This window comes from Odontesthes bonariensis, chromosome 1 (assembly GCF_027942865.1).
Source record: "Odontesthes bonariensis isolate fOdoBon6 chromosome 1, fOdoBon6.hap1, whole genome shotgun sequence".
Lineage (NCBI taxonomy): Eukaryota > Metazoa > Chordata > Actinopteri > Atheriniformes > Atherinopsidae > Odontesthes > Odontesthes bonariensis.
In genome coordinates, this window is record NC_134506.1 from 33105813 (window position 1) to 33132507 (window position 26695).

At 43.1% G+C, this 26695-nt stretch overlaps 1 protein-coding gene across 4 annotated transcripts in view; it reads left to right on the forward strand.

Annotated features, from left to right (window-relative positions):
- chd9 (chromodomain helicase DNA binding protein 9) overlaps window positions 1-26675 on the forward strand; it is an 81849-nt gene extending 55174 nt beyond the window's left edge. For 3 of the 4 annotated variants that reach the window (XM_075464703.1, XM_075464731.1, XM_075464720.1), the window contains 34 exons: window positions 488-556; window positions 743-798; window positions 1423-1540; window positions 1886-1972; window positions 2242-2379; window positions 3018-3139; window positions 4344-4587; window positions 6142-6318; window positions 6422-6565; window positions 7421-7676; window positions 7861-8071; window positions 8904-9099; window positions 9284-9472; window positions 10296-10481; window positions 10664-10774; window positions 10949-11148; window positions 11392-11591; window positions 11730-11889; window positions 14468-14557; window positions 15289-15392; window positions 15779-15896; window positions 16012-16069; window positions 16230-16278; window positions 16410-16689; window positions 16806-17011; window positions 17398-18270; window positions 18357-18526; window positions 18819-19049; window positions 19999-20176; window positions 20480-20628; window positions 20750-20968; window positions 21165-21314; window positions 21516-21620; window positions 22817-26675. In XM_075464703.1, coding sequence (XP_075320818.1) covers window positions 488-556; window positions 743-798; window positions 1423-1540; window positions 1886-1972; window positions 2242-2379; window positions 3018-3139; window positions 4344-4587; window positions 6142-6318; window positions 6422-6565; window positions 7421-7676; window positions 7861-8071; window positions 8904-9099; window positions 9284-9472; window positions 10296-10481; window positions 10664-10774; window positions 10949-11148; window positions 11392-11591; window positions 11730-11889; window positions 14468-14557; window positions 15289-15392; window positions 15779-15896; window positions 16012-16069; window positions 16230-16278; window positions 16410-16689; window positions 16806-17011; window positions 17398-18270; window positions 18357-18526; window positions 18819-19049; window positions 19999-20176; window positions 20480-20628; window positions 20750-20968; window positions 21165-21314; window positions 21516-21620; window positions 22817-23812 — 6840 coding nt within the window. In that variant the 3' untranslated portion in view covers window positions 23813-26675. The remainder of the gene's footprint in view (window positions 1-487; window positions 557-742; window positions 799-1422; window positions 1541-1885; window positions 1973-2241; window positions 2380-3017; window positions 3140-4343; window positions 4588-6141; window positions 6319-6421; window positions 6566-7420; window positions 7677-7860; window positions 8072-8903; window positions 9100-9283; window positions 9473-10295; window positions 10482-10663; window positions 10775-10948; window positions 11149-11391; window positions 11592-11729; window positions 11890-14467; window positions 14558-15288; window positions 15393-15778; window positions 15897-16011; window positions 16070-16229; window positions 16279-16409; window positions 16690-16805; window positions 17012-17397; window positions 18271-18356; window positions 18527-18818; window positions 19050-19998; window positions 20177-20479; window positions 20629-20749; window positions 20969-21164; window positions 21315-21515; window positions 21621-22816) is intronic. The other variant, XM_075464711.1, reaches the window with a different exon arrangement.
- The last annotated feature ends 20 nt before the right edge of the window (window positions 26676-26695 follow it).

The following is a 26695-nucleotide window of genomic DNA, read 5'->3' on the forward strand; positions in this document are numbered from 1 at the left end:
ATGCTGTTCTGCATGAACACATTCTGCTGAGGTACAGCAGGACTACATACTCCTTTAGGTTCATAACGGCCTGTTCTTTTTACCATCACATCATGCTGTACAAACCAGCAGGCCGGTACAAAGTGCAAATGAATGTTTTCCACATTTTGGATGCCAAGGCTGCAAAGAAAAAGGAGGTCAAGAGCATTTCACTTGAAATATTGTAAATTGTGGAAAGGTTTCACCCTGCTTTTTCTTTTGTCAAAATCTGTTGTAATTTTCAGTTGTCAGTTTAATTTGTAGTGCCAGTCGACACTTAGACTGTTGAGTGGTACTGTATACTATCTTCAAATTATAACTTTGCCTGCGGAATTTACTGTGTGCACTGCGTACAGCAGCCTCTGGTGTGTGGTTGTTTGTATTGTGAACACTTCTCAGCCAGTTTGTGCTCGGGGAGACCGTGATGTAACACTTACCATTTAATGCTTCGTGTCCACTGCATGTGTAGGAGAATCCCAGTGAGGAGGATGCTGCTGTTGTTGACAAGATCATGTCTTCTCGCATCCTTAAGAAGGAGGTAATTTTCTTTTCATTTCTTTTTTTTTTTTTTTTTTTTTTTTTTAGCACAATTTCCTTTCCTGTTTTTTCTTTAAATTGTAGGTTGTTTCACAATCGTGATAAAGAAACCTTTGCGAATAGATAGTTAATTAAAAAGTGTTGCTCGGAATCATTCTATCCTAATTTCTGTTGTTTGTTTCTGCAGGCTTCTCCAGGGATGCTGGTCGAAGTCGAGGAGTTTTTTGTGAAATACAAAAACTAGTAAGTTTGTAGTTCACTTGTATTTTCTCGGTTGTAAGTGTGATAATCTTAACGGTAAAAGCAGTCATGTCGGTCGGTGAGCGATCTTTCATGGACGCTGTTCCTGCCATGTCTGCAGCTCTCATCCTCCTATCTCTTAACAAATATTTTCTCACCTAAAAGAACTCTGATTGTGCAAGTAAGCAAAGACCACGGGCGTTTGCGGGACAGCTTTCAGTTATTGCCGTGTGTGTTATCATATTTTGTAACTGTCATTTTTCATCTGCAAACGTGCGAACATTAATAAAAATCCTTGCTCATTCCCACAACAAATTATCAGTGCGAGTGTTTTGGAAATTAGGATTTATGAGCTGAAGTCCCTTCCAGAGAAATCATTTCTTTTCCCATGACGGATAATCTGTCATGAGCCGAATCGCATTCATTACTTTTCAGCCAAATGATGAAAAGGTTAGATATATGAATAGCACAGGTGAGATTTGTCTCTATTCAGGTATCAGTGATTAGATCAGTTCAAACGTTGTGCCTACGAAGGAGTCGGCGATCACACCTGCTGGCCTCACACACTGTGGAGAAGCTGGAACTCGTGGTTTCTCACTGCGGCGTGTGTATGTGTGTGTTTTTCAGCTCCTACCTACACTGCGAGTGGGCCACAGAGCAGCAGCTGGAGAAGGACAAGAGGATTCAGCAGAAAATCAAACGCTTCAAGATGAAACAAGCACAGAGGGCGCTCTTCTTCGCTGATGTAAGTCTGTCTGTGAGACTGCGTTAGCAGTCCTCTCTGTAGAGGGTTCTTAGGCGGGTAATTCTCTTCTGAGGTGTGTGCTTTTGTTATTTGATGTCTTTTCAGACAGTTGTGTTTGGTGCACATGTATAATGCGATTGTATTTGGATGTTAAAGCTTTTTCTGTGTCTGGTTTGTGTGGGATGGCACATCTGTGTACATATAGTTGAATCTCTTTACTCACTCGGCTGATACAGCAGAGATTTTTTTTTTTTTCTCAGGTTCCAGATGATGTGTGGGCATGTAGGTAGATTCACTCAATTTCCATCCACTTTTGTCGCTTTTGTCTCTTTCTGTTCCTCTCAGATGGAGGAGGACCCTTTTAACCCTGATTATTTAGAGGTGGACAGAGTGCTGGAGGTATCATACTGCGAGGACAAAGATACAGGAGAGGTGAAATAAATCTGCTTTTTTTTGGTAATCACATACTTGAAGAGTGTGTGTTTGTGTCTGTTGATCCTGGAGGCATTTCACTCCCACAGTTTTGGTAGTTTTATTCCTTTCAATGTGTTCTTCTTCCGTACTCTAGTGATGCCTTTAAAGCTTACAAATGCCCAAGGCCATCCGAATGGAATGCCTTACAGCCTTTGCTCATATTATAAAAGCAAAGCTTGGCCTTGCTCTAGTCTTTTCCAGCGCCAATTCTCCTCTGCCTGCTGCAGGAAGTGGTGTACTACTTGGTGAAGTGGTGCTCTCTGCCTTACGAGGACAGCACCTGGGAGCTGAAGGACGACGTAGATCAGAGCAAGATTGAAGAGTTTGAGCAGCTGCAGGCAGTCAAGCCAGACTCGCGCAGGATGGTGAGGCTCATAACATTCTTCCAACACTGATTTCTTTTGTTTTGCAAGTGTTATTGGGATTAATAAGAGTGTCCCCCTGATTTCTAAAATGTAAACCTATCATTTTCACTGCACCCATTACCTAATCTTAAATGTGTCCTACCAAAAACAGACTTAAGTTAAGTGAATGAAACATTATCAATTTAACCTACAGGTTTTCCTCAACTAAGTGAACTTTTATTTATTCATAGTTAATTATTGTAACCAGATCAACCTGAACTCAATTATAAAGCCTCTCTTACCAAGACTCAACAGGTTTTGTTTTTGTTTTTTTTTCCTTTTGTTTTTGGCTAATTGCATTCGAGTCTTAAGATGAAAATGAACTGAACATAAACACAATGTGGTTATAGCGTTACCCTGCAGGTATGAATAGGTTGCCTCAGATGTGTTTCGTGTTGCTCAGATTAATCCGCCTCACTTCATATTTCTCCCTTGTGTATGTTCTTACTTGACCTACGTTTCAACAGCAATGGACCATATCATGTAAAATCTTATCATTATGCAAGGAGTATATAGTCGTGTCATTCTAAGCCTCCACAGAAATGTGTTCATCCAGAATGTAGCCTTCTCAGTTCCCCCTTTTAAAATGTGTCACTCAGGAGCGGCCCCCGGCCAACCTGTGGAAGAAGAGGGAACAGTCGAGGGAGTACAGGAATGGCAACATGCTCAGGGACTACCAGCTTGAGGGGGTCAACTGGCTTCACTTCAACTGGTACAACAGGTCAGTTTAAAGTACTGTGTGTGTGTTCCCATTCAGTGACATGAAGGCAACACGTGTTCATCTGCTGCTTTAAAAGTGGAAGTCAAAGAATGCTCAAGTTGTTGCACTTGCTCTTGATATGTAAATGAAATCCCATTAAATTAAACTTGGATCTGATTATAAGAGCTCTGTCTCTGTTATGTATCTTTCTCCAATAGTGGAGTGCTGTTCTAACAAAAGTGTCTTTAAAGTTTGTATTTTGTGATGCCATTAATCTATTATGCAATATTCAAAGAGCTTTTTCTTGTATTATATGTTTTCCCCATTTTTATATCAAAGCCAGGCTTAGTAACAGAAACATCTGTCAGTAGAGAATATCACTCTATACTCGCAGACTTTACAAAGAGGTCTGGTATTTAAAAAAATTTAAAGAAAAGTCTTCTGGCTGATCTTAGGCTGCAGATAGGTCATTTATTATTCAGTGATCTATCCTGTTTTTTTTATTTTTTTTATTTTCATTTGCATTCGTTGGGGCTACGAGGAGGGTCAGATTGCTTTTCTTCGCCCACGTTCCCTAAAGAAGCGCTGCAGAGTACATCTGGAGTAGAATGTCAGCGTGCTTGCATTAACCCTGGGAATTGGTTTAGTTATGTGTGAGCTTGCAGGAGTTTGTGTATGCCTACGCAGAGAGATTCATCAAAACTAGAGGGCTGCTTAAGAGGCCAGTGGGAATATCTGCACGTTGCAATTAGCATCAAGACATAATACCCCCACCCACTGGACAGCTGAATAAATGGATTGCAGGAGCACACCACACAGCAGAGGCATTATGTTGTATCTCATATCTCTGCTGTGTTATTACTGCTGATGATGTTGTTTTCTCCTTCGTTGTTTGCTGTTTATTCTTTTAGTATCATGGGATCTTTTTCATTTTCCTTGTTTAGCTCCTTTTACCCTTCTACGGGTTCTCATATTTTGTCACACACAACAAAGATTCACATGATAAATATACACAGTATGTCTCATGCAGCACATACTCCCACTCATAATGTAAGATGTACACAGCAGGCCTACAATCTTTACACTTCTACAAATGGGATTTATAAGTGGTTTATCTGTTATTTGTACTTGTTGTCGTCACATTCTTCCGCTCTCTATTTATTTTACCGCTGTCGCGTCCCCACTTTTTTTTCATTTCTAAAACTCATTTCCTTCCGCCTGGCAGACGCAACTGCATCCTGGCAGACGAGATGGGCCTGGGAAAGACCATCCAGTCCATCACATTCCTAGAAGAGATCCTCCGCTTGGGCATCAGGGGGCCCTTTCTCATCATCGCCCCACTCTCTACCATTGCAAACTGGGAGCGCGAGTTCCGGACGTGGACCCAACACAACGTCATCGTCTACCACGGAAGCATGGTCAGCAGGCAGATGCTCCAGCAGTACGAGATGTATTTCAGGGATGCACAGGTAAATGGATGACAGACGCAGAAATGTGTGACACCCACCTCCCAGTTCATATTGAGTGTAAATTTGTGTGAGCTGGCTGTTTAAATGTAAATTTAACTGAAGATCTAAAAAGCCCTGTCTATTAATTTGGATACACAGAGGGACGTGCAGCTTGTCACTTATGAGTGTTCAGAGGCCTTTTGCTTCGTTGCTGTGAATACCTTCAGTGGAAAGCAGTGATTCACTGAGATTAAAATAATCAGTGCTTTTTAGAAAACAGTGGCACTGTGTCAGCAACATGAAATCCTGTGAGTAATGTAATTACATGTTTCCCAACCGGAGAGCTGCCTACAACAATTGAAGTCAGATATTGAAAAGCTTGGCAGAGCATGATTACCATAGGCAGCATAAACCCAGATACACTTCCCTCGATGTTTCACTCACCTGTAGAAAGTGGGGAAAGTTGCTGAGCAAAGGTTTTTCAGCCGGTGTCGGTGCCATGTGTTTAAGAATTGGTAGAAAAAGTCTTTTATGTGGCTTTGTTGATGCTGTGAGTCTTATATATCTCATCAAAGTCTGAATGCACTCATTGAAAGTTCTATAGATTTCAGATTCAGGACTTTGGTTATCAGGTATTGAACTCAAGCAGTTTAGAAATAAAACTGGGAGTGAGAGCATTTCAATGAGTAAATGGTTTGTAATACTGAGACGATGCATAAAAGGAAGCAGAGAGGAGACCGTGCCTGACAATAAGTAGGTTGAGAAGTAGTTGGTGAGCCTCGAGCAGAGGCTTTCTGTGGTTGGCAGGCCATGTGATGTTTCACAACAGCCATCGGGGGGCTCTTAGTGTTTAGGTGAATCGGAGCAGAAATTAAGGTGAGAGAAGAGAACAGAGCGGAGCCGCCACCAGGCTGTCTCTGAGGCAGCCTGTGATGTCGTAGCACTCCCCAAGGGGAGCGCTCTGTCAACGCTGCTCAGGCATATTAAAGCCAGTGGCTCCTCACAGCAGTCGGTTGCCTGGCTGGCTGTGGGAGGGGGTTACAGGATAACGGAGTATCCCTTGAGGACTGTTGTCAAGGCAATGGATACAAATGGAGAGGTGGGGTAATGCAAAGTCTCCCCAGACAAACAAACAAATAAACAACATTAAGGCTTGCAGGCCGGCGCTCGTGTACTGGTAAAACTGTGAATGGCCTCCTAACAAGAGGTGGGATGAGAGGGTTAGGGTTAGGTATGAGAGGAAATTTAAAGTAAGGAAACCATATGTGTTGTTCTAAGGCAAATGGCTGCAAATCAGTGGGTTTCTGATGTTAACAGACCGATAGAAAGGAAAAAAAACTGCAGAGGTGCAATGGAGAACGATGTACCTGAAGTATGCACATATTGATTCCATATGCTTTCCAATTGAACAATTACATGCTCGTTATACTCTTATTTTATAATGCATTATTTCAAGCAACTGTAAAATGTTATTTACACAGAAACTGCACCTCCACTTGTGAAACAGACCATTTTTTCTTCATAGTATTAGTGTCATCTCTGAATTGTCTACGTCTCTCCCTTCTTTGATTAAAGCGTCGAGTAATACGAGGCGCCTACAAGTTCCACGCTGTTATCACCACATTTGAGATGATCCTGGGAGGCTGTCCTGAACTCAACGCCATTGAGTGGCGCTGTGTGATTATCGACGAGGCTCATCGTCTCAAGAACAAAAACTGCAAGCTGCTCGAGGGCTTCAAGCTCATGAACCTGGTTCGTAAAGCATCCGCTGTTTCAAACATGTTTCAAATGACTTCATTTGTCTTGTAGTTTAAAAACTAGAGACCAGTTTGACGTGAACTTTGTCCTGTTCAAGGAGCACAAGGTCCTGCTGACCGGTACCCCTCTCCAGAACACGGTAGAGGAGCTTTTCAGCCTCCTCCACTTCCTGGAGCCGGCACGTTTCCCATCTGAAAATACCTTCATGCAAGAGTTTGGAGACCTCAAGACCGAGGAGCAGGTGAGCGAAGAGTTTTATGTGGATTATGTTTTGCTTCTGTTCTGAATGTTTAAAATGATTTTTTGCAGAAATTTGGGTGTATGGCAGTTTATTTTTAGCCAAAAGCTCTAAGCAGATCTTCAATGAAAAGACCATTAAAACATGTTTTGAAGTGAGGCTTGAAGTTAAAGTATTTGCAACCTGCCTTGCAAAACATGCGATACTTAAGCTAAAAGCCACAGGAAATGTGTAATCCTGTTCTTGGTAAAAGCTGCAGGTGCTGTTAAGAAACATGGTTAACCCCACGTAACATAACATATCTGAAGTTGCACAATTCTTAATGTACATTTAAGAAATATAAATAATAGTGATGCTGCACTGTGGCACAGCAGCATTAAAGTGACTTGTTTTTTAAAAAGGGACACTAAGGATATAAAATACTGTTCATCATTTGATCTTCAGCAACCACTGCTTTAAGAGAATGTGGATGCTACTATTGATGTGCTTTAGGCCAAAAAGTGATCACTAAAATGATGGTAATGGTATCCCAATGTGGCATTTCTTTTCAGTGGAGATGCACAAGTTGTCATTTTAGCATTGACATTGGAAATTTAAATGGGTAAAAACATAGGGAAGGAAGATTTGGTTGCAAAACAGCCGTATGGACTTATTAAGGCTATAGAATGGATGCTAAACAAAAGGAAGTCATTTGCTGGCGGCAAAACTAATTAATCTGATCATTGAAATCAGCAACTTGCAACCCAGCAGAACTGTGGTTGTTTCCTGTGTAAACACAGAATATGTAAACTCGTAGCACAATTGCATAGAGGCAGCTGCTGGATGTCTTAACTGTGTCTTCATCTGTTCGGTCCACAGGTGCAGAAGCTTCAGGGCATCCTGAAGCCCATGATGCTGCGTCGTTTGAAAGAGGACGTGGAAAAGAAACTGGCCCCAAAAGAGGAAACCATCATTGAGGTCGAGCTCACCAACATCCAGAAGAAATATTATCGTGCCATCCTTGAGAAGAATTTCTCTTTCCTGGCTAAAGGTGCTGGACAGGCTAACATGCCTAACCTGGTCAACACCATGATGGAGCTCAGAAAGTGCTGCAACCACCCCTACCTCATCAAAGGTAGGACGCTATTGAAAAACTAAGCTTGTCAAAGTTTAAACTGATATGACAGAATGACACAGTTACTGTGACTGGATAGTAGACATTAAATTAAATCAAATCTTTAAGAGAAAGGAAAAAAAATCAAAACTGAAGCATGTGAAACACAGTGTTGCTGATGTGTGATATGTCTTTGCTATGTTAGGGGCAGAAGAAAAGATTCTTGAGGACTTCAGGGAAGTACACAGTCCCACTGCCATTGACTTTCACCTGCAGGCGATGGTGCAGTCTGCTGGGAAGTTGGTCCTTATTGACAAATTGCTGCCTAAGATGAAGGCAGGAGGCCACAAAGTGCTCATCTTCTCCCAAATGGTGCGCTGTCTGGATATCTTGGAAGACTACCTCATCCAGAGAAGGTAATGTAGTGTGAAATATAACAGCGCTGCTGTTGCACTTCTATCGTATTAACTCTCTGACCATATTCTATCCTCTATTAAGAAAAAATCTTTTGCACACGACTGACAGGATTCTAAATATGTGGGACTCATGGTTTGCTGTTCTTTACCATTTACAGCCATTTATTTCTGTATTCATTTTTTTTAAATTATTATTATTACAAAGGAGATTTGGGGAATATGATTGTTATTTTAGTTTAAAACAATTCTCCTGTTTTGCATCTGTCTTTCCACTTCACTTCCTTACTTTGTGGGTCTTTCTTTACCTTCTTTCATTGCTCACTTGTCTCTGCCTTCCTTTCCCTCTCTTTTCTCTGGCTTCCAGCCAGAAGCTGGAGCAAACCTGAAACTGTCTGTTGTAACCATGCGAGGAGTTGCGCAGCACAGACCTCAGTCAGGGTTCAGCAGCAGGTTACAGAAGCCCTTAGGGCTCCACTACATCAGACAAGGCGGAGATTCTGTGAGGTTTCTCTTGAGTGGAAGTGGATTACCTCAGGGAAGGCAGGGGGTCGGATTGTGGGGAAGGGATGAGAATGCACACAACGTGAAAGAGCATAACCACCCCTTGAACTAGCTGTGTTTGAGGATGTTGTTTCTCAGGTTTCAGGAAGGGTAGGAAGATGAGAGGAAAATTTGAGTACAAGACGTGTTGTTGGAGTTTAATGCCTGCATAAGCTTATGCCCATCACTTGAATAAAGTCTCTCATCATAACTTGAGCTTTGAATATATCATTTTTATCCGCATTCATCGTGTTTTATTCATGTTTGTTGTCTCTCATATATCGTGTTGCAGGTACTTGTACGAGCGCATCGATGGACGTGTTCGTGGAAACCTGCGCCAGGCTGCCATCGACCGCTTTAGTAAGCCTGACTCAGACCGCTTTGTTTTCCTCCTGTGCACAAGAGCTGGTGGCTTGGGAATCAACCTCACGGCAGCAGACACCTGCATCATCTTTGACTCTGACTGGAACCCACAGAACGACCTGCAGGTAGCCTCACTCGGCTAAAGATTGAAGTAGTTTTTGAGACATTTATGCGGAACCTGGTTCCCTGTTTTGTTTTATCTCAGTTTGATCAGTCGCTAAAAAGTAAATGTTATTCAAGTCAAAAGTGCAGATGTTGAATCAGATGCTCATGTTTTCTGTCCACATCTGGTTTGTCTCCGCTTCACAGGCCCAGGCTCGATGCCATCGGATTGGTCAGAACAAAGCGGTAAAGGTGTACCGACTGATCACCAGGAATTCATACGAGCGGGAAATGTTCGATCGTGCTAGTCTCAAGCTGGGTCTGGATAAAGCGGTGTTGCAGAGCATGAGTGGCCGAGATAACAGCTTAGGAGGAGGAGGAGGCACTGGAGGAGGGGTAAGACTGACATCATTATTAGTTTTCTTGTCATGAATATCTGTCATTTGCCTTTCGTCGTACATGATTTTTATTTATTTATTTATTTTTTTGTCTTTTCCGCCTTTAAATTATAACATAAACTGGAATTTTTATAATGGAAAAGCTTGACACAGATTGTCTTCAGCTCTGAAGATCAGATCGTGACTGAATCTTTCAAGTGTAAAAATTCCAGTTTAAACAAAGTATTGTTGATAAATTAGTCATAACAAAAGTACCAACATGCAAATGAAATGGTCTTTTTACTTTCGTTACCTCAGAGTTCCTGCTGCCATCTTAGGAAAATAAGCAATAGATATCACTTGTTGTCTTTCTATGTTGATGAAAATGAAGTACTGAATTACAGTGGACATAAGAGATGGTGAACAACAATCAGACTCAAGCCAGGAGAAAAAAAAAGCAAGAAAAGAATATAAGGAAGGTCACCGCTAACATTTCTTCTTGATGTGTAGCTGATCCCGTTAGTCTAATCTGTTTGTGGGGAAGTGTATCAGCAGTGTGTGAAGTGTGTAGGTGGATGTTGAGCTGCACTTTGTGTCCTCTTGAGAATTATCTGAACTATAAGGAGGTTGAGGTATTAGCTGTTTTCTACATCTGGTCTGAACATATTTGCATACGAAACAGCTGCTGGGGTGAGATACAGGGCTGCTGATGTTACCGTTCAAATAATCCAACATGTGCATGCCGTTTCTGTTAATACTAGAATTTCGCGTCAGACTTTATGCATTTCATTTTTTTACTATAACATGGTTTCTTTACATGACCACATTTTCGTACCTCTCAGGCTGCGCAGCAGCAGTTATCTAAGAAGGAGATTGAGGATCTGCTGCGACGTGGCGCCTATGGGGCCATCATGGATGAAGAGGATGAAGGGGCCAAGTTCTGTGAGGAGGACATTGACCAGATCCTCCAGCGTAGGACAAAGACCATCACAATTGAGTCTGAAGGACGAGGATCCACCTTTGCTAAGGTGAATTCAAAAAGGGGGGGGGGGAGAATAAGAACAGATGCTAAATGAATAGTTTTTTTTGTTGTGTTCATACGCAGTCCTTCCGTCTAAAAACCCACTGGCTGCCTTTGATTTACGACTAGGCAACTGCCAAAATGGCAAATTTGATTATGGTTTGATGTAATTCTGATGTCTTCTTTCAGGCCAGTTTTGTCGCATCCGGAAACCGCACAGACATCTCTCTGGATGACCCTAATTTCTGGGACAAGTGGGCCAAAAAGGCAGACATTGATGTGGATATGGTCAATGGCAGAGTAAGTACTGCGCTGCAATGAATGCAGTATACAGAGAGCAGGATACTTGAGTGTCTCAAGAGACACATGTAGCAGGACTGCAGCTTTCCTTTAACAATATTACAGGCCTAGGACATCATTGAAATTTGCTGAAAGTCCCTGAAATTGTGCTTATCCCCCCCTCCTCATCTACAGAATAGCTTGGTGATTGACACTCCTCGCGTCAGAAAGCAGACGAGGCCGTTCAGTGCCACCAAGGATGAGTTAGCAGAGCTTTCAGAGGGCGAAAGTGAAAGCGACGAGACCAAACCTAAGCTCAGACGAAACCATGATCGACAAAACAGCTACGGCCGCACAGAGTGCTTCAGAGTGGAGAAGAACTTGCTTGTATATGGGTAAGATTAATTTAATCAGTTTAACCTAATAGAACAATAGATTAAAATTGTTTGTATTTGATAGGATTTACTTGAATTTTCCAAAACCTAAAACTTACTGAGAAATGAGTCCAATGATCAAGGCTCTCTGGTTGCTCAGGATGAGTTTAGTCTTTCAAAATGTACTCGGGGGTCTACTTTAATTCTCTGAACATTTATTATATATTTTTTTTTCCAATTTGGCTTTTTTATTTGGATTTCCAGATGGGGTCGTTGGAAAGATATTCTCAACCATGGCCGATTCAAAAAGCAATTGACTGATTGGGATGTAGAGTCCATCTGCAGAGCCCTGCTGTCTTACTGTCTGGTCCATTACCGTGGCGATGACAAAATCAAAAGCTTCATGTGGGACCTCATCGCCCCTACTGAGGACGGGCGCACAAAGGAACTGCAGAATCACCTGGGTGAGTCTTAGGAAGTCCTGGCTACATTAACTCGACTTTTTACAGCAGCAGGTGCACCTGGAGAATGTTGGATTTAAGAAATGAATGCATTTTCTCGACATCACCAGTGACTTTTTTTATTTTATTATTATTTACTAGGCCTGTCAGCCCCAGTCCCTCGTGGCAGGAAGGGTAAGAAGATGAAGATCCAGTCTAGCTCTTTTGACATCCACAAGGCCGAGTGGCTGAGGAAACACAACCCTGAGCACATGCTTCAGGACGATGGCTACAAGAAGCACCTGAAACACCACTGCAACAAGTAGGTGGTTCCTTATACTGCTCCATATTATTCACCCAGTTCACTCCACATAAAGTTAAACAATAATGTTCTTAGTAATAGCAGAACAGAGGATATATTATCTAAAAGAGTAAGAGAAAGAGAGTTGGCGTTTTCCGTATTTATGAGCGTATGATTGGCTCATAGTGCACATGCTGCTTGTGTATTGCTTTTTATTCTTTTCTTTTTTTCCCTATTGAGGGCGGGTCAGAGCTGTGTCTGTGTTTAAACTTTTTAAAGAATTATAACAACTGGCAGGTGACCATTAGTCGCCTCTAACAGCCATTGTCTCCATTTTTTTTTTTTTTTTTTTAACAGAATGAAACCTAAGTGAATGAAAAAACAATTTACACATGGCTTGAATCTTAACCGTGGTACTGCCAAGCCACTGTAATTAGGAAGCAGTCAAACCTCTATTGGAGCTGACAGTCTACTGATTGATTAACGAACGGGCATCACATTGAGCTTAGTTGGCTGATTAAAAAAAATCTCCGTGAGACTTCAGGGTAGCTAATGGCCATCATAGATCTCTCTTATTTTCAGACAGACGGGGAAGATGGCTGTTATCGAAACATTTTCTGCTGAGATATAAAGCCAAATAGATGGCTGCTTCTTTTTAAATGGAGGCTTGTGTGCATTGGGCTTTAGCTGCAGAGCACTGCAGCTTTCATAGAAAGTTCGCCATTGTTTCCTTGTCCAGTAGTGCTGAATCCAGGGATTGTCTGATATGTGACACGCCGGGCAATAGGGGACATGCGGTGAGCAGAGTTTGCTGACTTCTGCATTTTCACCCGGAGGACCTGGAATGTGACTGCTGGCGTGAGTGTTGGGGTTCACTGGCTTCCTTAACAAGGCTGCAAATGTAGGACACAGCTTGGAACACTAAAAGAAGTAGTGGTAAATGACAGACTTGTTTTGAAAACTGAAAGAACAAGTGGTCAGACTGTGAGATCATAATGCGACTTTGTACTCAACAGTTTCGTTTTTCAGTTTTTTTTCTAAACGGTAAATCTCTGCACAGGCTTTATTGGATACTGAAATAAAAAGTGAAACTATGAATCTCAAATCTACTTTGGCATTTCGGATGCAACTTTGAGAAGCCACAAACCTTTGACGGGATTGTGTGCTTTGGTAAGACTCATTCATGATGAACAGACCATGAGGGATTTTTATGCATATACCACCCGTGTCAGGCGTACTAGGCTGCAAGATCCCTTGCAGCCTAACCATATCTCACAGACACCACACACTAAAAAAAGGCTGGGAAAGGGGGTGATGGAGGGCTGTGCTGACAGGCAGAGGAAGCAGCAGCAGCTGCTCCTGGGCGGGTCCAGTCCACACAGAAGCATGGAGGGTGGAGGAGGGAGAGGGCAGCTAGCTCAGCTCTAATTTGACAGAGCCACAAGTCCAGACTGGACACCCCAGACAAACAGACGGACCTCGGAGCCCTGCAGTTGTTCCTCGTCCCCTCAGTGAGTCGAGGGAGGAGTTTTAGTTTGTTTCGTACAATATTTAGCAGAGTTGCGTCCAAAGAAAGATGGAATGCCAAGCATCCTGTTGTTGGGCAAAGCACAAGTCTTTCAGTGCTGTAAAAGGAAGCATAAAGCATTTTTACCAGTTGAGCGATAAATATAGCACAGTTGTATTAAAATAAGTTTTAAAATGTGGCTGCAAACAAAAAAAGCAGATGTAGCTATCTGGGAAGAGTATTCTGTAGGTCTTGCTCATTTTTCCACATGTGTAAAATGTGCTTCTCAATTCTATTATATCTGTGTTATTTGTGGTTTTTTTTCTAATGGCAAATTTTCACTGCAGGCATCGAGATGAAATTGAAAATGATTCTGTATTCATATAAAGTTATTGCACAGAAGGCTTTTGCAGTTGAGAAAACTCGAGTCATACCAGATGCAACAGCTTGGCACACAACAGTTCCCACCACTCCACTGTCTCCACTCAGTGGCTGCTGTCTGTGATGTGCGATCATGCATCACAGAGCTAATGTCTCCCCTGTGAGTCATGCTCTCTCTACCTTGTCAGCCTCGACATCCCAGCCTTCATCTTCTGCCAGCATACAACCACGTGACAACTGGAGGGAGACGCTGGTCTGTTCATTCAGTCATGAGTCTTGATGTAGGGCTGCTCACGACTCCCTGTGAGATCCATACAATGATGTCCGCCTCAGAGTTGCACCATTTCAGAGTAAATTGACTAGACTTGATGCATATGCTGGCCTGTTTCAGAGAGCTATGCATCATGAGCGTGTCCGGCTCTGAGGAGCTGCTCACGTTAAAAAAATGAAGAGAATAAAAGCAAAAATTCATGACTGTTTGATCTGACTGTGGATGTACAACAACAAAAAAGGATGGGACTGTTACTACATCATGCAATCTTAGGATTATGGCTCAGTCGCCACAAATTTGACTCATTTGCATTTTTTGTGTGTGTGTGTGTGTGTGTCTGTGGGTGTCTGTGGGTGGGTGGGTGGGTGTGTTGGTTCTGCTCGCTCAGCATTTGCGTGTGGTCAGGGCTTTGTATTGACCAATGAGTTTTCTCTGTGCAGGGTGCTGCTCAGGGTCAGAATGCTCTACTACCTGAAACAAGAGGTGATAGGAAGCCAGGCCCAGAAGGTGCTAGACGGCGTGGACTCCAGGTGAGCTCAGCTTTGACCTGCTCAGACGGAGCATTAGAATACCTGTGTTGAGAATTCAAATCATTTCTCCCTGAGGTCTACTTCTACTGCTAGAGATGCTAAAGTACATTTTTTTTAAACTCTATAAACTCACTAGATTTACTAAATCATAGATTGTCTATTTGTTCTTGCACCTACACACAGTACGATGGTTGGATTTTACTGTGGTTGCAATCTTGATCTGTACAATCATATAGTTAATAAAGCAACCCTGTCCGAGGTGGACATGTTCAATTACATTTCCACGTTACAGAGGACATTTTCAGTATTTTTCCTGGAGTGGCCATGGTTTTCTATCACATGTGATGTCGACCCTTTGAAGGAAGAAACACAGGTTCAGCAAATTCATAAGAAGGATGTAGAGCACCACCTGGTGGAGGAAAATCAGGGTTTTCTTTTTGTTTGTTTCTACAGTTGAACGCTTGTGAAATTAGCTCATGAAAACGACAGTTAACAAGGAGGTCACTATCCAAAGCCAAACAAGGCTTTTATTGTGTCATATTTCTCTCTGTGTTGTTTTTCCTCTGGAGGAGGCATGTGTTTCTACTGACAGCAAATTGACACATCAAACCAGGGAAGCTTCATTGATATTATTATTAGAACAAATATTTAGCAAAACGGAAGATCCCGCAGAGATCAGCATGTAAACTTTTCCCTTTACAAAGCATCTCCCCCCTGCTCGTCCTCCACAGTGAGATAAAGATCTGGGTGCCTGATCCGGACCACTCAGAGCTGCCGGCCTTGTGGTGGGATGCGATCTGTGACAAGTGTCTGCTGCTCGGTGTCTTCAAACACGGTAAGAAACATTGTTTTTTTTTTGTTTGTTTTTTTAAAAAGGGGATTGCAAGAAAAAAGAAGATGATAATGAAGATTAGAAATTTAGTTAAAATAAAAATATTTTATTGTATTTTCAAAGCATTTTTGGTCAAAAGCCCAGGAACTGATAACACTTTTTTTTTTTTTTTACAGTTCCATCATTTAAAGTTACAGTTTCTAAATATATGTTTTAACTGATAAATCTGCCGTTATTTGATTAGCTTTTTTTAGCATGTTTTCCATTGGTAACCGGTGTTTTGTGGGAAATCAACCAGCTTGTGTATATTTCCTGTACCCCATCTACAAGTTTCCATGCATTATCCTTTGGTAATTTTGGTGTTTGCTTATCCTTCTGCACATTCCCAGGTTATGAGAAGTACAACACTATTCGTGCAGACCCTACTCTGTGCTTCTTAGAGCGTGTAGGTCGACCGGATGAGAAGGCCATCGCCGCCGAGCAAAGAGGCAACGACTTCATGGATGGGTGTGTACTCACCAGCAGTTTTGTTTTACCCTGGCTGGCAGGTTTGAAAATGTTTTCTTTTTTTAAACTGTTAACATAAGAAAATAAAACAAATCCTTTGTGTATGTATGCGTAGGGATGTGGACGATCCAGAGTACAAGCCTGCTCCAGCCCTAATAAAGGATGACATGGAGGTAAGATCACAACAATCAAAGTTGAATGCAGTCCAGTTTAGCCATTTTATTGTAGGAAATGACTGCTTTGGTATATTTTTCTTCCACTTCGGTTTACCATCTAGTTTAGTGCAATGTTTTTTGCTGTTTTTCTTTAAATGCACTCTCTCCTCTCACACAGGATGATTCCTCTTCTCCTGGAGACCTGGTTGTCACTGATAATGCTGGAGGTGAGTATTAGATGTTTGTAATCCTTAGCGGAATTATGACACACAGGCTTCCCACACACAGGAGAAATCTAGAATTTTGAAGCTTCAAAACATTTAGAAAAATGTAAATCTTCATTTTTGCTTGAATCCAGATGCAGCTCCAGTAACGACAGAAGGCCAGAGTGCCTACTGGCCCTCTCCCTCCGTGCTGACTGCTCGACTGAGGCGACTGATCACAGCCTCCCAGCGCTACACCAAGAGCCGGCAAATCCTCCACATCCACCAGTCTCAGTCTCAGCCCCAGTCCCAGTCTCAGTCTCAGTCTCTGTCTCAGCAGACCATGATACTTTCTGCTCCGCTCTGCCCTTTGCCCCCCACACTCAACGACACACTAAATCCTAAAATGGCTGCGAAGATTGAACGCCAGCAAAGGTCAGGGCACAAATCAGAATGGCAATGATTGAGAAGTGAATTGATTAAGAAGTGTATCATTGCCATAGTGATACTTAAGCATACATAATTTTGTTCTAAATTTTCCCTTTCTCCAGATGGACCAGGCGAGAGGAGGCTGACTTCTACCGGGTCGTCTCTACTTTCGGTGTCGTTTTTGACCCAAACCTCGGGCGGTTTGACTGGACCAAGTTCAGGGCCATGGCTCGGCTGCACAAGAAAACTGACGAGAGTCTGCAGAAATACTTGTGCGCCTTCACCGCCATGTGTCGACGGGTGTGTCGTCTGCCACCCAAAGAGGGAGGTCAGAAGCCTGCTTGCTTATCCATATAAAAACATGCAGATAATCAGTTTTCATTTCTACTGTTTTGAATTGGAGATGTGTGTGCTCACAGGGCTGCAGTGGGATTTTGCTCAGAAGCTTTATTTTCTTTTCCTAACAAAAGAATTAATGTGAAAACATAGTCCCATGTAATGTGCCACAATCATACCTGCCTTAGTGGGCTCGTTTTGAAGAGAACTCAGTGGCACCGTGAAACGAGCTGTCGCAGCAGTACTGAGCTAAACGGCTGATAAGGTTAATCATTAGTGAAAGATAAACACTGTGATGTCCACGCTTCAGGCAAAAACAAGTCTTTGGGTTGTACTTTCCTTTATTTTCTTACATTCTTTTTTGTTCTTTTTATCCAGACTCCACGGTGGACCCGTCTCTGAACATCCAGCCGATCACAGAGGAGCGAGCATCCCGTACCCTCTACAGAGTAGAGTTGCTGCGCCAGGTGAGGGAACAAGTCCTTCGACACCAGTTACTCTACGAACGTCTGTCTCTGTGCCAGCTGAGCTCTGACTTGCCCGTGTGGTGGGAGACTGGTACGCATGACCGTGACCTGCTAATTGGTGCTGCAAAGCACGGCGTCAGTCGGACTGATTACCACATCCTGAGAGACCCCGAGCTCAGCTTCATGGCCGCCCAACGCAACTACAGCCATTCAAAAGCTGCACAGCAGCAACCACGCACATCCACCACACTATTACACCCTCAGTACCAGGCAGCCAGCTCAGTGCTGACAGGCTCTCCACAGCCCCCACCCTTCCAGAGAGACCCAGATCCCTGTGCGGTTGTTCCCAAAGTGGAACCAGCCTCAGAGGAGGAGGAGAGCAAAGACAGGCAGGGAGAGAGATGGAGCCCCCCTCAAGCACCCGCCACTCCCACAGGTGTGGAGGAGAAGCCTGTTTTAGTGGCGAAGGAGAGTGAGAAGCAGATGGTGGCAGCGCGTACCAAACCGCTCACACCCAACTCCTCAGAGAGGAAACCCAAGAAGGCCAGCAAGAGGGGCCGGAGGGAGGCCAAGCGTCGCTCCGAGTCCGACTCGGACGGCTCCTCTTCAAGCTCCTCGTCGCGCTCCTCTTCATCGTCTTCATCATCCTCTTCTTCCTCCTCGCATTCCGGATCCAGCTCCTCTTCCTCCTCATCGTCATGCTCCTCTGGCTCCTCCTCATCATCGTCCTCCTCCTCATCCTCCTCTGACAGTGAAAGTGAGGGAGAGGAGGCAAAGAAGAAAGGTGAGTATCTCTTGTCTGGGAAGAATTATTTCCACGCCTGGTAGTTTGATGTGTGTTTCTGACGTCGGTCTCTGTGATGTTCGCAGTGCCTGCAGCGACAAGTGTAAAGGGCTTTGATGAGGACAGTGTGACGTCTCTGAACACTACGCAGGATGAAGCACAAGACACCCATGTGGCTGAGAACGGCGTCTCCACCAACTCCTCTCATCCTTTTCAGGGAGGAGGGTACATGTTGGCTGCTTCCTACTGGCCAAAGGTAAATGAATGTGCAGTTGTTACAGTTACTTACAGTGCTAACAGGATTTGTTCTAAACTCTAAAACCAACTGAACTTTACCAAATGAGTCTTCAATGCCAGTGCCTGACAAACTATTCAAACAAGCATTGGTGAGTATTAGTCGTTTGTAACTGAACATCCAGTATTGCAGATATTTGTCTGCAGCAATTAGCTCTCAGGATATAAATCACGGAATCGATTTGTAGTCTTGCAGGATGGTTGTGACCAGGAAGGAAATCCGGCTGAGATTGTCTTATCTGTTTGTTTTTTAGGACCGTGTGATTATCAACCGCCTGGACAGCATCTGTCAGGCAGTGCTCAAGGGCAAGTGGCCAGGCCCACGTCGGGTCTATGAGCCTGGAGGTGCGGTGGCCTCCTTCTACACCACCAAGCTGCTGGACAACGCCAACAGCCTGTGCGAGGACCCCTCTGCCTCGCCACAGGGGTCAAAGGTGACCAAGCATGTTGCAGAAAACAAGGAGTTCTCAGTAAAACTCAACGATGTATGTTGATTTCTCCCTTCCTCCCCTCCTTCCTCTGCTTCAGCCCTAATCGTAGGACCCTGCCACCTCTGCTGCTATGACCAGTGCTAGCTGCCGTGTTCAGCATGTTTATCTGGTCCCCAAACCTGCTTTCCTTTGGGGATGATTAACAGTTGACTGCCTGGCAGGAGGAGAGATTAATTTAATAGCAGCCTTCCTCTGTTTTCCCACACACTCAATTTGAATTGGGCTCTCAGCCTGTGATTATATGAGCACAAATAAGTCAAGAGAACATAATAAGGTTCGGTTTGAAGGCTCTCTAGACTGAAGGGGTCTTTCTAGTAATCTGATTGAAATGGAGACCTCTGCTGTGGGTGTTCTCTAATGCGCTTCAAGGCAACGTGGCTATTAACTTGGCAGGCTTGAGATTTTCTATTTATCCCTCGCTCATGTGCTGTTTTTTTTTTTATTAATATCGGAATGTAATTGGTTTTGCCAACACATACACCTGCTGCTTGTTCCCTTTAAATTCGGCCTTTGCACTCTATGCTGACAGCAGCTATATCTTTGGCATGGCTTTCAAGCACAGTCCAAACTATGAATAGACTCTACCCACTTCCCTGCTAAGCACTACCCACTATGTGTCCCTGTGTTCCAGTAATACTAACAAGAACCAACATGAACAATGTTTGCCATTATTTTTTTGAATAACTTATTGACGAAATTACTTGAAAGCATAGATTGAAGTCAGCATAACTTTAAATAGAAAGTGAGGGAGCTATGTAGACAACACATTTGAAAACATTTGCTTTGTAATCCTTAAAATCAAATGATAAACAAAGAGATGATCACTGATTCAGTAAAAGCTCAGAAAGTTGAGCCGAACGTTTTCCTTTGGTAACAGTTCTGTACGTTTTCCCTTGATGTTTTTCTGGACTTATCTGACACTTTTGTTTGTATGTCATTGCAGCAGGAGGGAGGTCTGAAGTTGACCTTTCAGAAACAGGGTCTACCTCTGAAGAGGCCCCTGGACTCTGAAGAAGGCCCCCAAGCTCAGCAGCAGTACCTGGCCCGGCTTCATGAGCTGCAGAGTGCTTCGGACACAAGCCTGGCTGACATCACAAAGCCTCAGAGCAGCCCCCAGACTGGTATGTTGATTTAAATACACGGTTTGCTGAAAAGGCCCACATCATTTTTCTTTCCCACCACTAGGTGGAAGCAGAGCAGAGTTTTGGTAGCTAAGGAGAGGATACCATGGAAACTAGTCTTCCTGTTTTTCTGAGTCACTCTGCTCACACAGATTTTCAAGGAATAGAAAATGAGTTTATTCATTCTGTTTTAAATCTGCACTGTAGGTCAAATTCCAGGGAGTGAATGCATATGAACACTTCATTGTTTCACGTTTAACTTCTCCTTCGTAGTTCACAACTAACAGGTTGCTTCTCCCGCAGTTACTCCAAGTCTCACTGGCCAGATGAGGCTGAACGGAGCACTGGATGGCCAGCCTGTGGTTAAGAAACGAAGGGGGAGGAGGAAGAATGTAGAGGGGATGGACCTGCTCTTCATGAACAGAAATCAAGTACCTGCTGTTCCCAATCAGGTGAAAAGCTGTTACTGAAGTACAAACCCCATTAGTCGTTGACAGAGAAATCAGTAAAAGCACCACAAATTGTCAGATTTTTGTGTAAATTATGAGTTTAATTTGTGCTTCTTGTGTCTAGGTGCCTCCAGGCTGGGGGGGTATTGGCCAGGTGGGCATGGCTGGAGCTGCTGTGCCAGGCTCCAGTCAGGTCCCCTCGGACACTGAGAGCAGGGTCCCTGTTATCAACCTGAAAGACGGCACGCGGCTGGCAGGGGATGACGCTCCGAAGAGGAAAGACCTGGAACAGTGGCTGAAAGAGCACCCTGGCTTTGTGGCAGACACTGGAGCCTTTATCCCTGTGAGTACTTCTTTTTCTCATTCCTTATCTCTACAGGTTACAAGTTCTGTTTTTTCTAACGGAAAACACAAGATGTTTTATGAAAGACAGATCGTTTCCGGAAACGCACTGTTAAAGTTTAGTATGTAGGTGTTTTAATCTAGCAGTGGCAATTCGTGAAGAAACATCATTGAAGAACTTTTTTTTTCTTTTCCAGGGGGTAAATAAGATGCAACTGCAGTTTCACTTCCAGGACGGTCGGCCCAAGCAGAAAAGGCACCGCTGCAGGAATCCCAACAAGATCGACGTCAACAGCCTGACAGGAGAGGAGAGGGTCCAGATCATCAACAGGAGAAATGCTCGCAAGGTGTGTTAGTGTTTGTGGCTTTGAGTGTTTCTCTCACACGCAAGATAATTCTCCACAACCGCTAAAGTAGAATGATGAACATTGCTTACTGAACAAAGTTGTGAAGGAAGTAACTATTAAATGCTGAGCTCTCAGCTTGATCAGGTCACTGAATAATTGTGCTTTCCAGATGTAAAACGCTTGCCTGTTTTGCCCGTTTAGATTGGTGGTGCCTTTGCTCCTCCTCTGAAGGATTTGTGCCGCTTCCTTCAGGAAAACCCAGAGTATGGAGTCCCGCCTGAATGGGCTGATGTGGTTAAACAGTCGGTGAGTTTTTCCAGGTCACACTTGCATGAGAATGAAACTATGACAGGATACGATGCTTTGAGGAAGGCAGATTTGGCCAGTTCTGTTTAAGGTTTCATAAGGTTTGTTATATAGTGTACACTAGCTAAAATGCAGTCTGCAGCAACAGTAAATCCTGCTTTGAGAGCATTTAACCTGTTTCGGAGGCATGTTCATTCAGCTATGATCCTTACAGCCAGAGCTGCAGAAAGTCGGTGAGATTAGGTGGCGCTGTGAGAAAGTGTGCATGGCGTCGTATTAAACGCTATACAGCAATAATGACCATTATAATGAAAGAGCAGGTAAAATCTCCTCGGTGGCATATCAGTTTGAAAAATTAAAAAAATAAAAATAAATGTAAGCATGCACTAGTCTTTAGAAAGCTAAGTAACAACATAAGACCATTTCAAAATCCACACAATCATAAGCATTTGCTGTCAATGGTTTAATATATTTTTTATTGACACTTGAAGCTTAGACAGAGGGCTAAAATTGTGTAGCACATCAACAAAAGCCTGCACAGAGGCAGGAAACTGTCTAATTTAAAAAAACTAAAACATTTGTTAACCTTAAGCAGACAGTGAAACTCAACTGATTCTTGCGCCGACTAGTGATGGTTAATGACTCAACCGTGGTTACTACTGGTTACCAACTGTGATCCTTCACACTTCTCTATGTGACATGCTCCACATTAAGGACTGTGTGATAAATGGCACTGAGCCTACCCTAAGTTATAAAATTAAAGCAAATACTATTCATTTAAAAATTGCAAGGGCTAGATTTCAAACATTTAATAAGAACCATGTTTTATAGACTGCTTAGTCTTGCCGTTACAATATCCTGCCAGTAGGGGATGCTAAAGTCCCCTTAGCGCCCGTACTTTCTGTCCCAGTTGGAGGCTACTCTTTTGGTGCTAGTGAGACGTTTATAATATTTTGTCCTCTCTATTTGAATTGAGTAAACTGAATAGTTTAAACAAACCTTAACATGAAATCCTTCATGATGCTGGGATTAGTTGCAGAGCTCTTATATTAACTGCATTAAACAGAAGTTGTGCAAGTTAACTCCATAGTTTGGACACATGACATGCTGTCATTTGTAATGAAAGCTGTTTTTTTTCTTTTTTATTCGAGCCGTTTAAGCCTGCTAACCTTGTCTGTCTTCTGCATTGTATTCAGGGTTACCTTCCAGAGAGCATGTTTGATCGGATCTTGACGGGGCCCATCGTTCCCGAGGAGGTGAGCCGGCGAGGGCGTCGACCAAAGAATCCTCTGGCAAAGGCGGCAGCGGCTGCAGCTGCAGCTACACCCAACCCAGCAGCCTCCGCCTTGGGTTTGAACCCTCTGCTGGCTAACGGCCTCCTCTCAGGTATGGACCTCACCAGCCTGCAGGCCTTCCAGCAAAACCTCCAAAGTTTGCAGTCCCTGCAGCTCACCGCAGGCCTGATGGGGCTGCCGTCCGACGCCAGCAACCTGGCTGCAAGTAATTTAGCTGCTATGTTTCCCATGATGCTGTCCGGTATGGCTGGATTGCCAAACCTGCTCAGCATGAGCAGCTTGCTTGGAAAGCCGGCTCAGGAAGGTGCTGGAGGTTCTGAAGAGAAGACAAAGGGAATCAGCACTGGTGGACCGGGAGAGCAATCTGTCTCTAAAACCCCCTCTCACACCTCAGACACCAAAGGAGAAAGGACAGAGGGCTCAAACATGACTCATTCCTCCACTTCCAACTCTGCTTCATCTGCCACTGCAACACAAAGTGCTTCATCTGCCTCTGGAGCCTCCAGTCACCCACTTTCTCTTAACCCCTTGTTACTCTCCAGTATGCTTTACCCAGGGATGCTTCTCACTCCAGGCCTTAACCTTCCTGTGTCTGCCACACAGCCACAGAGCTCAAACAGTGACCCCTCCACCCTTCGACCTGCTGCTCCTCCTCCTCAGCCTGCCACCTCCCAGTCATCGCCGCGGGAGACAGAGCAGCCACGGGGAGAGAAGGATGAAGAGGAGGATGACGAGGCACTAGAAGAGGCTTTGGACGAAGAGGAAGAGGAGGAGGAATCTGCTGAACAAAAAGAAAACAGTGGTCCTGAAGGTTCAGCAAAAGCCGAATCGTCTTCATCAGAGTCTGGGAGCTCCTCTTCATCCTCAGACGATTCAGACTCCAGTGACGAGGACTGATCCTATGAATATATAATTATAAATTTATTTATGTATGGCCTAGAAATGTAAACATATATTCACATATATATGGATTTTCCAGCACTTATGTTGCGATTTCTTTACATGTAAATACAAGAACTAACAACAATGTTGTGTAATAAAGACTACAAAAACCTTAAAAAAAAACCTTAAAAAAACAGGAATAACTGACTTAAAATGAGCTGAAATAAAATGTTCATGTTTGTTCACATGGTACAGTCTTGTTTTGAGACATTTTGCATGTCAGACTTTAGTAGGTTTCTGAACTCTGTGAACTTGTACCACGCGATGATGTACAATTGCAACGAAAAAGGCATTATTGTAATTATGTTGGGATTAATTTTATTAAAAAAGTGAAACTACATCAACACGCTCGTTGAGCTGTACTATTAATATATTTTGATTGTTGGGGTGCGTGGGGGATTGACACTTGACAAACACTTTGGTTTCACTTGTAAATTGACAGTACTTTCTGCAGGTTTGTTGACACTTATGCTTTGCAGATCATATGTTGGATATGTCAGCAATAACCTGGGCAGCTAATGAATGTCACTGAAGCTGTAGATTCTGTCTGCCTGTTTCCACCCCAGTGCACAACTCGCACAGCCTCAAACCTGTCATCAGTCATATGTTCCAAGTTCTTTTTTTTTTTTTTTTAACCCAAAGCTCTATCCTAAATTGTCAGATCAGTGGAAATCCATTTATTTTCCAATCAGAAATGAGCTTAAACCATAGATAAGTGATCATAATTTATTTCTGTCTGTTCTTTTTTTATTTTTTTTTATTTAAATGATTAACACAAGTCAAAATTTAGACACTGATGTCACCGTCACCTTTTACTACAAACATGCCGCTGCAGGTCGAGGCGCACTTTAGCAACCCACAGTAGGCATACGTGTTCACTTGCACATCTGCTGATTCTGACTTCAAAGCTCTTTGAGCTGTGTTGACAAGAAAAAAAAAAAAAAAAAAAGAAACAACAACCTTCTACTGTGTGCCAAAAAACTGCCCTTTGACCTTTTGAGGTCCTGACAGTGTTGTGTGGACATTATTAGTACAACCCCCGGTGTATTTAACTGCTACCTTACCTCAACTTTGTTAAATGGATTGGCTTCACTGTGCGCATGTGCATGGGTGTATTTTCTTGCTGTCCATGTACACACTGCCCTTGTTTCTGCTGGACTGTGTGTGCCAGAGGCCTTTTTATCCCCCCTCCTTCCCCATCTCTCTACAGAAAGATATCTGGGCTGATATCTACCGCTTCCAGAACTTTCCAGTCTGAATGTTGTGTGTTTAACGGGCTCCACAAGCCACATTAAAAGTGTTCTTTACCTTCGAATTTGTCTCATCAGAAAACGTTAGAAGAAACTTTGAAGTCCTTGAGATTACATGTTGCATGAACACTTGTGTTATCTCACAGTATTGTGTGCCACAAGCACAATCTGGATCAAATCCTGGCTACGATTGTAGTAACCCCTTGTTATTTTTTAGTATTATATTCAATTTAGTGCCGTATGGGTTTGCTTTAGGAAGGGCTTGATCAGTTTCAGCTGGTGTTGCTGGAACTTTGCAGTGTTGTCTCATTCTCTTTCACTTCATCCACGACTGTTCTGCTGACAAACTAGTTGTAGAAGTGCCCTTAACCTGCGCATCACCCTCTCACATCTGTGCTCCCTGTCCACGCTTGTGCATTCTGTTCAGCATCCCTGCACATGTCCACTTTTTTCTTTTAGCTGTAACCACGACCCACACAAACACTGGAGTTCACTCGAGTCCAAGTACTTCTTTGTAATGTTCTCTGGCACAACGGTGCTGGCTCAAGGACTGCTGTTACACAGTGGACTGTTAGACAAAATTATTTCTAAGGTGAGGTATTCGTTTGGGCCAAGGGCCTGCTAAACAAACGTTTCAGTTCTCAAGTATAGCTGTAGCATCTCTCTGGTGGGTTCAACCATGAGCCAATTGTTTGATCACAAAGACTGAAGACGCATCTGTTTTCTAATGTTGCTTTATAATGGTTTTCTTGTATGCCTGTTCTATATAGACCTCGTCATGGGTTTGCTTGCAATGCAATTGCATTTTATTTTTTATTTTTATTATTACTAACAGTATGGTATTTTTCTATGTCTGAGCAATGAACTTAAACATGCCACTGTCATTTTGTATATCTGCACCTCGGCTTTCTTTTATCTTGTAGTGCCCTTATGCAAACACACAGCCACTGCTACGTTTGCTGTAGGTGACTGATCCAATGACTTTTTGTCGCCCCTCAGCGATTGGTCGATGGATTGTTGATGACTGCTGAGGCTCTGTAGGACACAAGTGGGGAAGAAAAGAGAACAAGATGGGACTGAATGATTTCATGTGCTTTTTTTTTCTCCGCCTTCTCTGCTTTCTTTTGGTTGGACTGTAAAAGAACTCCCCGAGCACTGTTGGCACGAAAGAAGCAGTGCCGAATCTGAGTTGACACAAAATAATTGGAGACCAATATGCAAGAGGAGTGACGTGACGCACTACTGCTGTACTGGGAGGTTTTCTTTCATTGTTCACACACGTGATCACTGAGAGGACAGAACTGGCATCTGGCTTTTTTTTTATTTTTTTTCCCCATAGTTTAAACTTGATAATCTAAATGTCACCCTGGTCAGTTTGTGTGTGTGTTTGTTTTTTTTCCACTGGACAGTGCAATTTGTGGTCTGTGTAGTCAAAAATAATTCATGTAGTGCAGGAAAATGCGTCTTAAAAGTCATTTGTAATTTATTGGATTACTTTCTATGAAGTTCTATAGAGGAAATTGAGGTTTAATTATTTTTATTAAACATATTCTTCTGACTATTAATTACACGCGCCTTTGCATTCTGC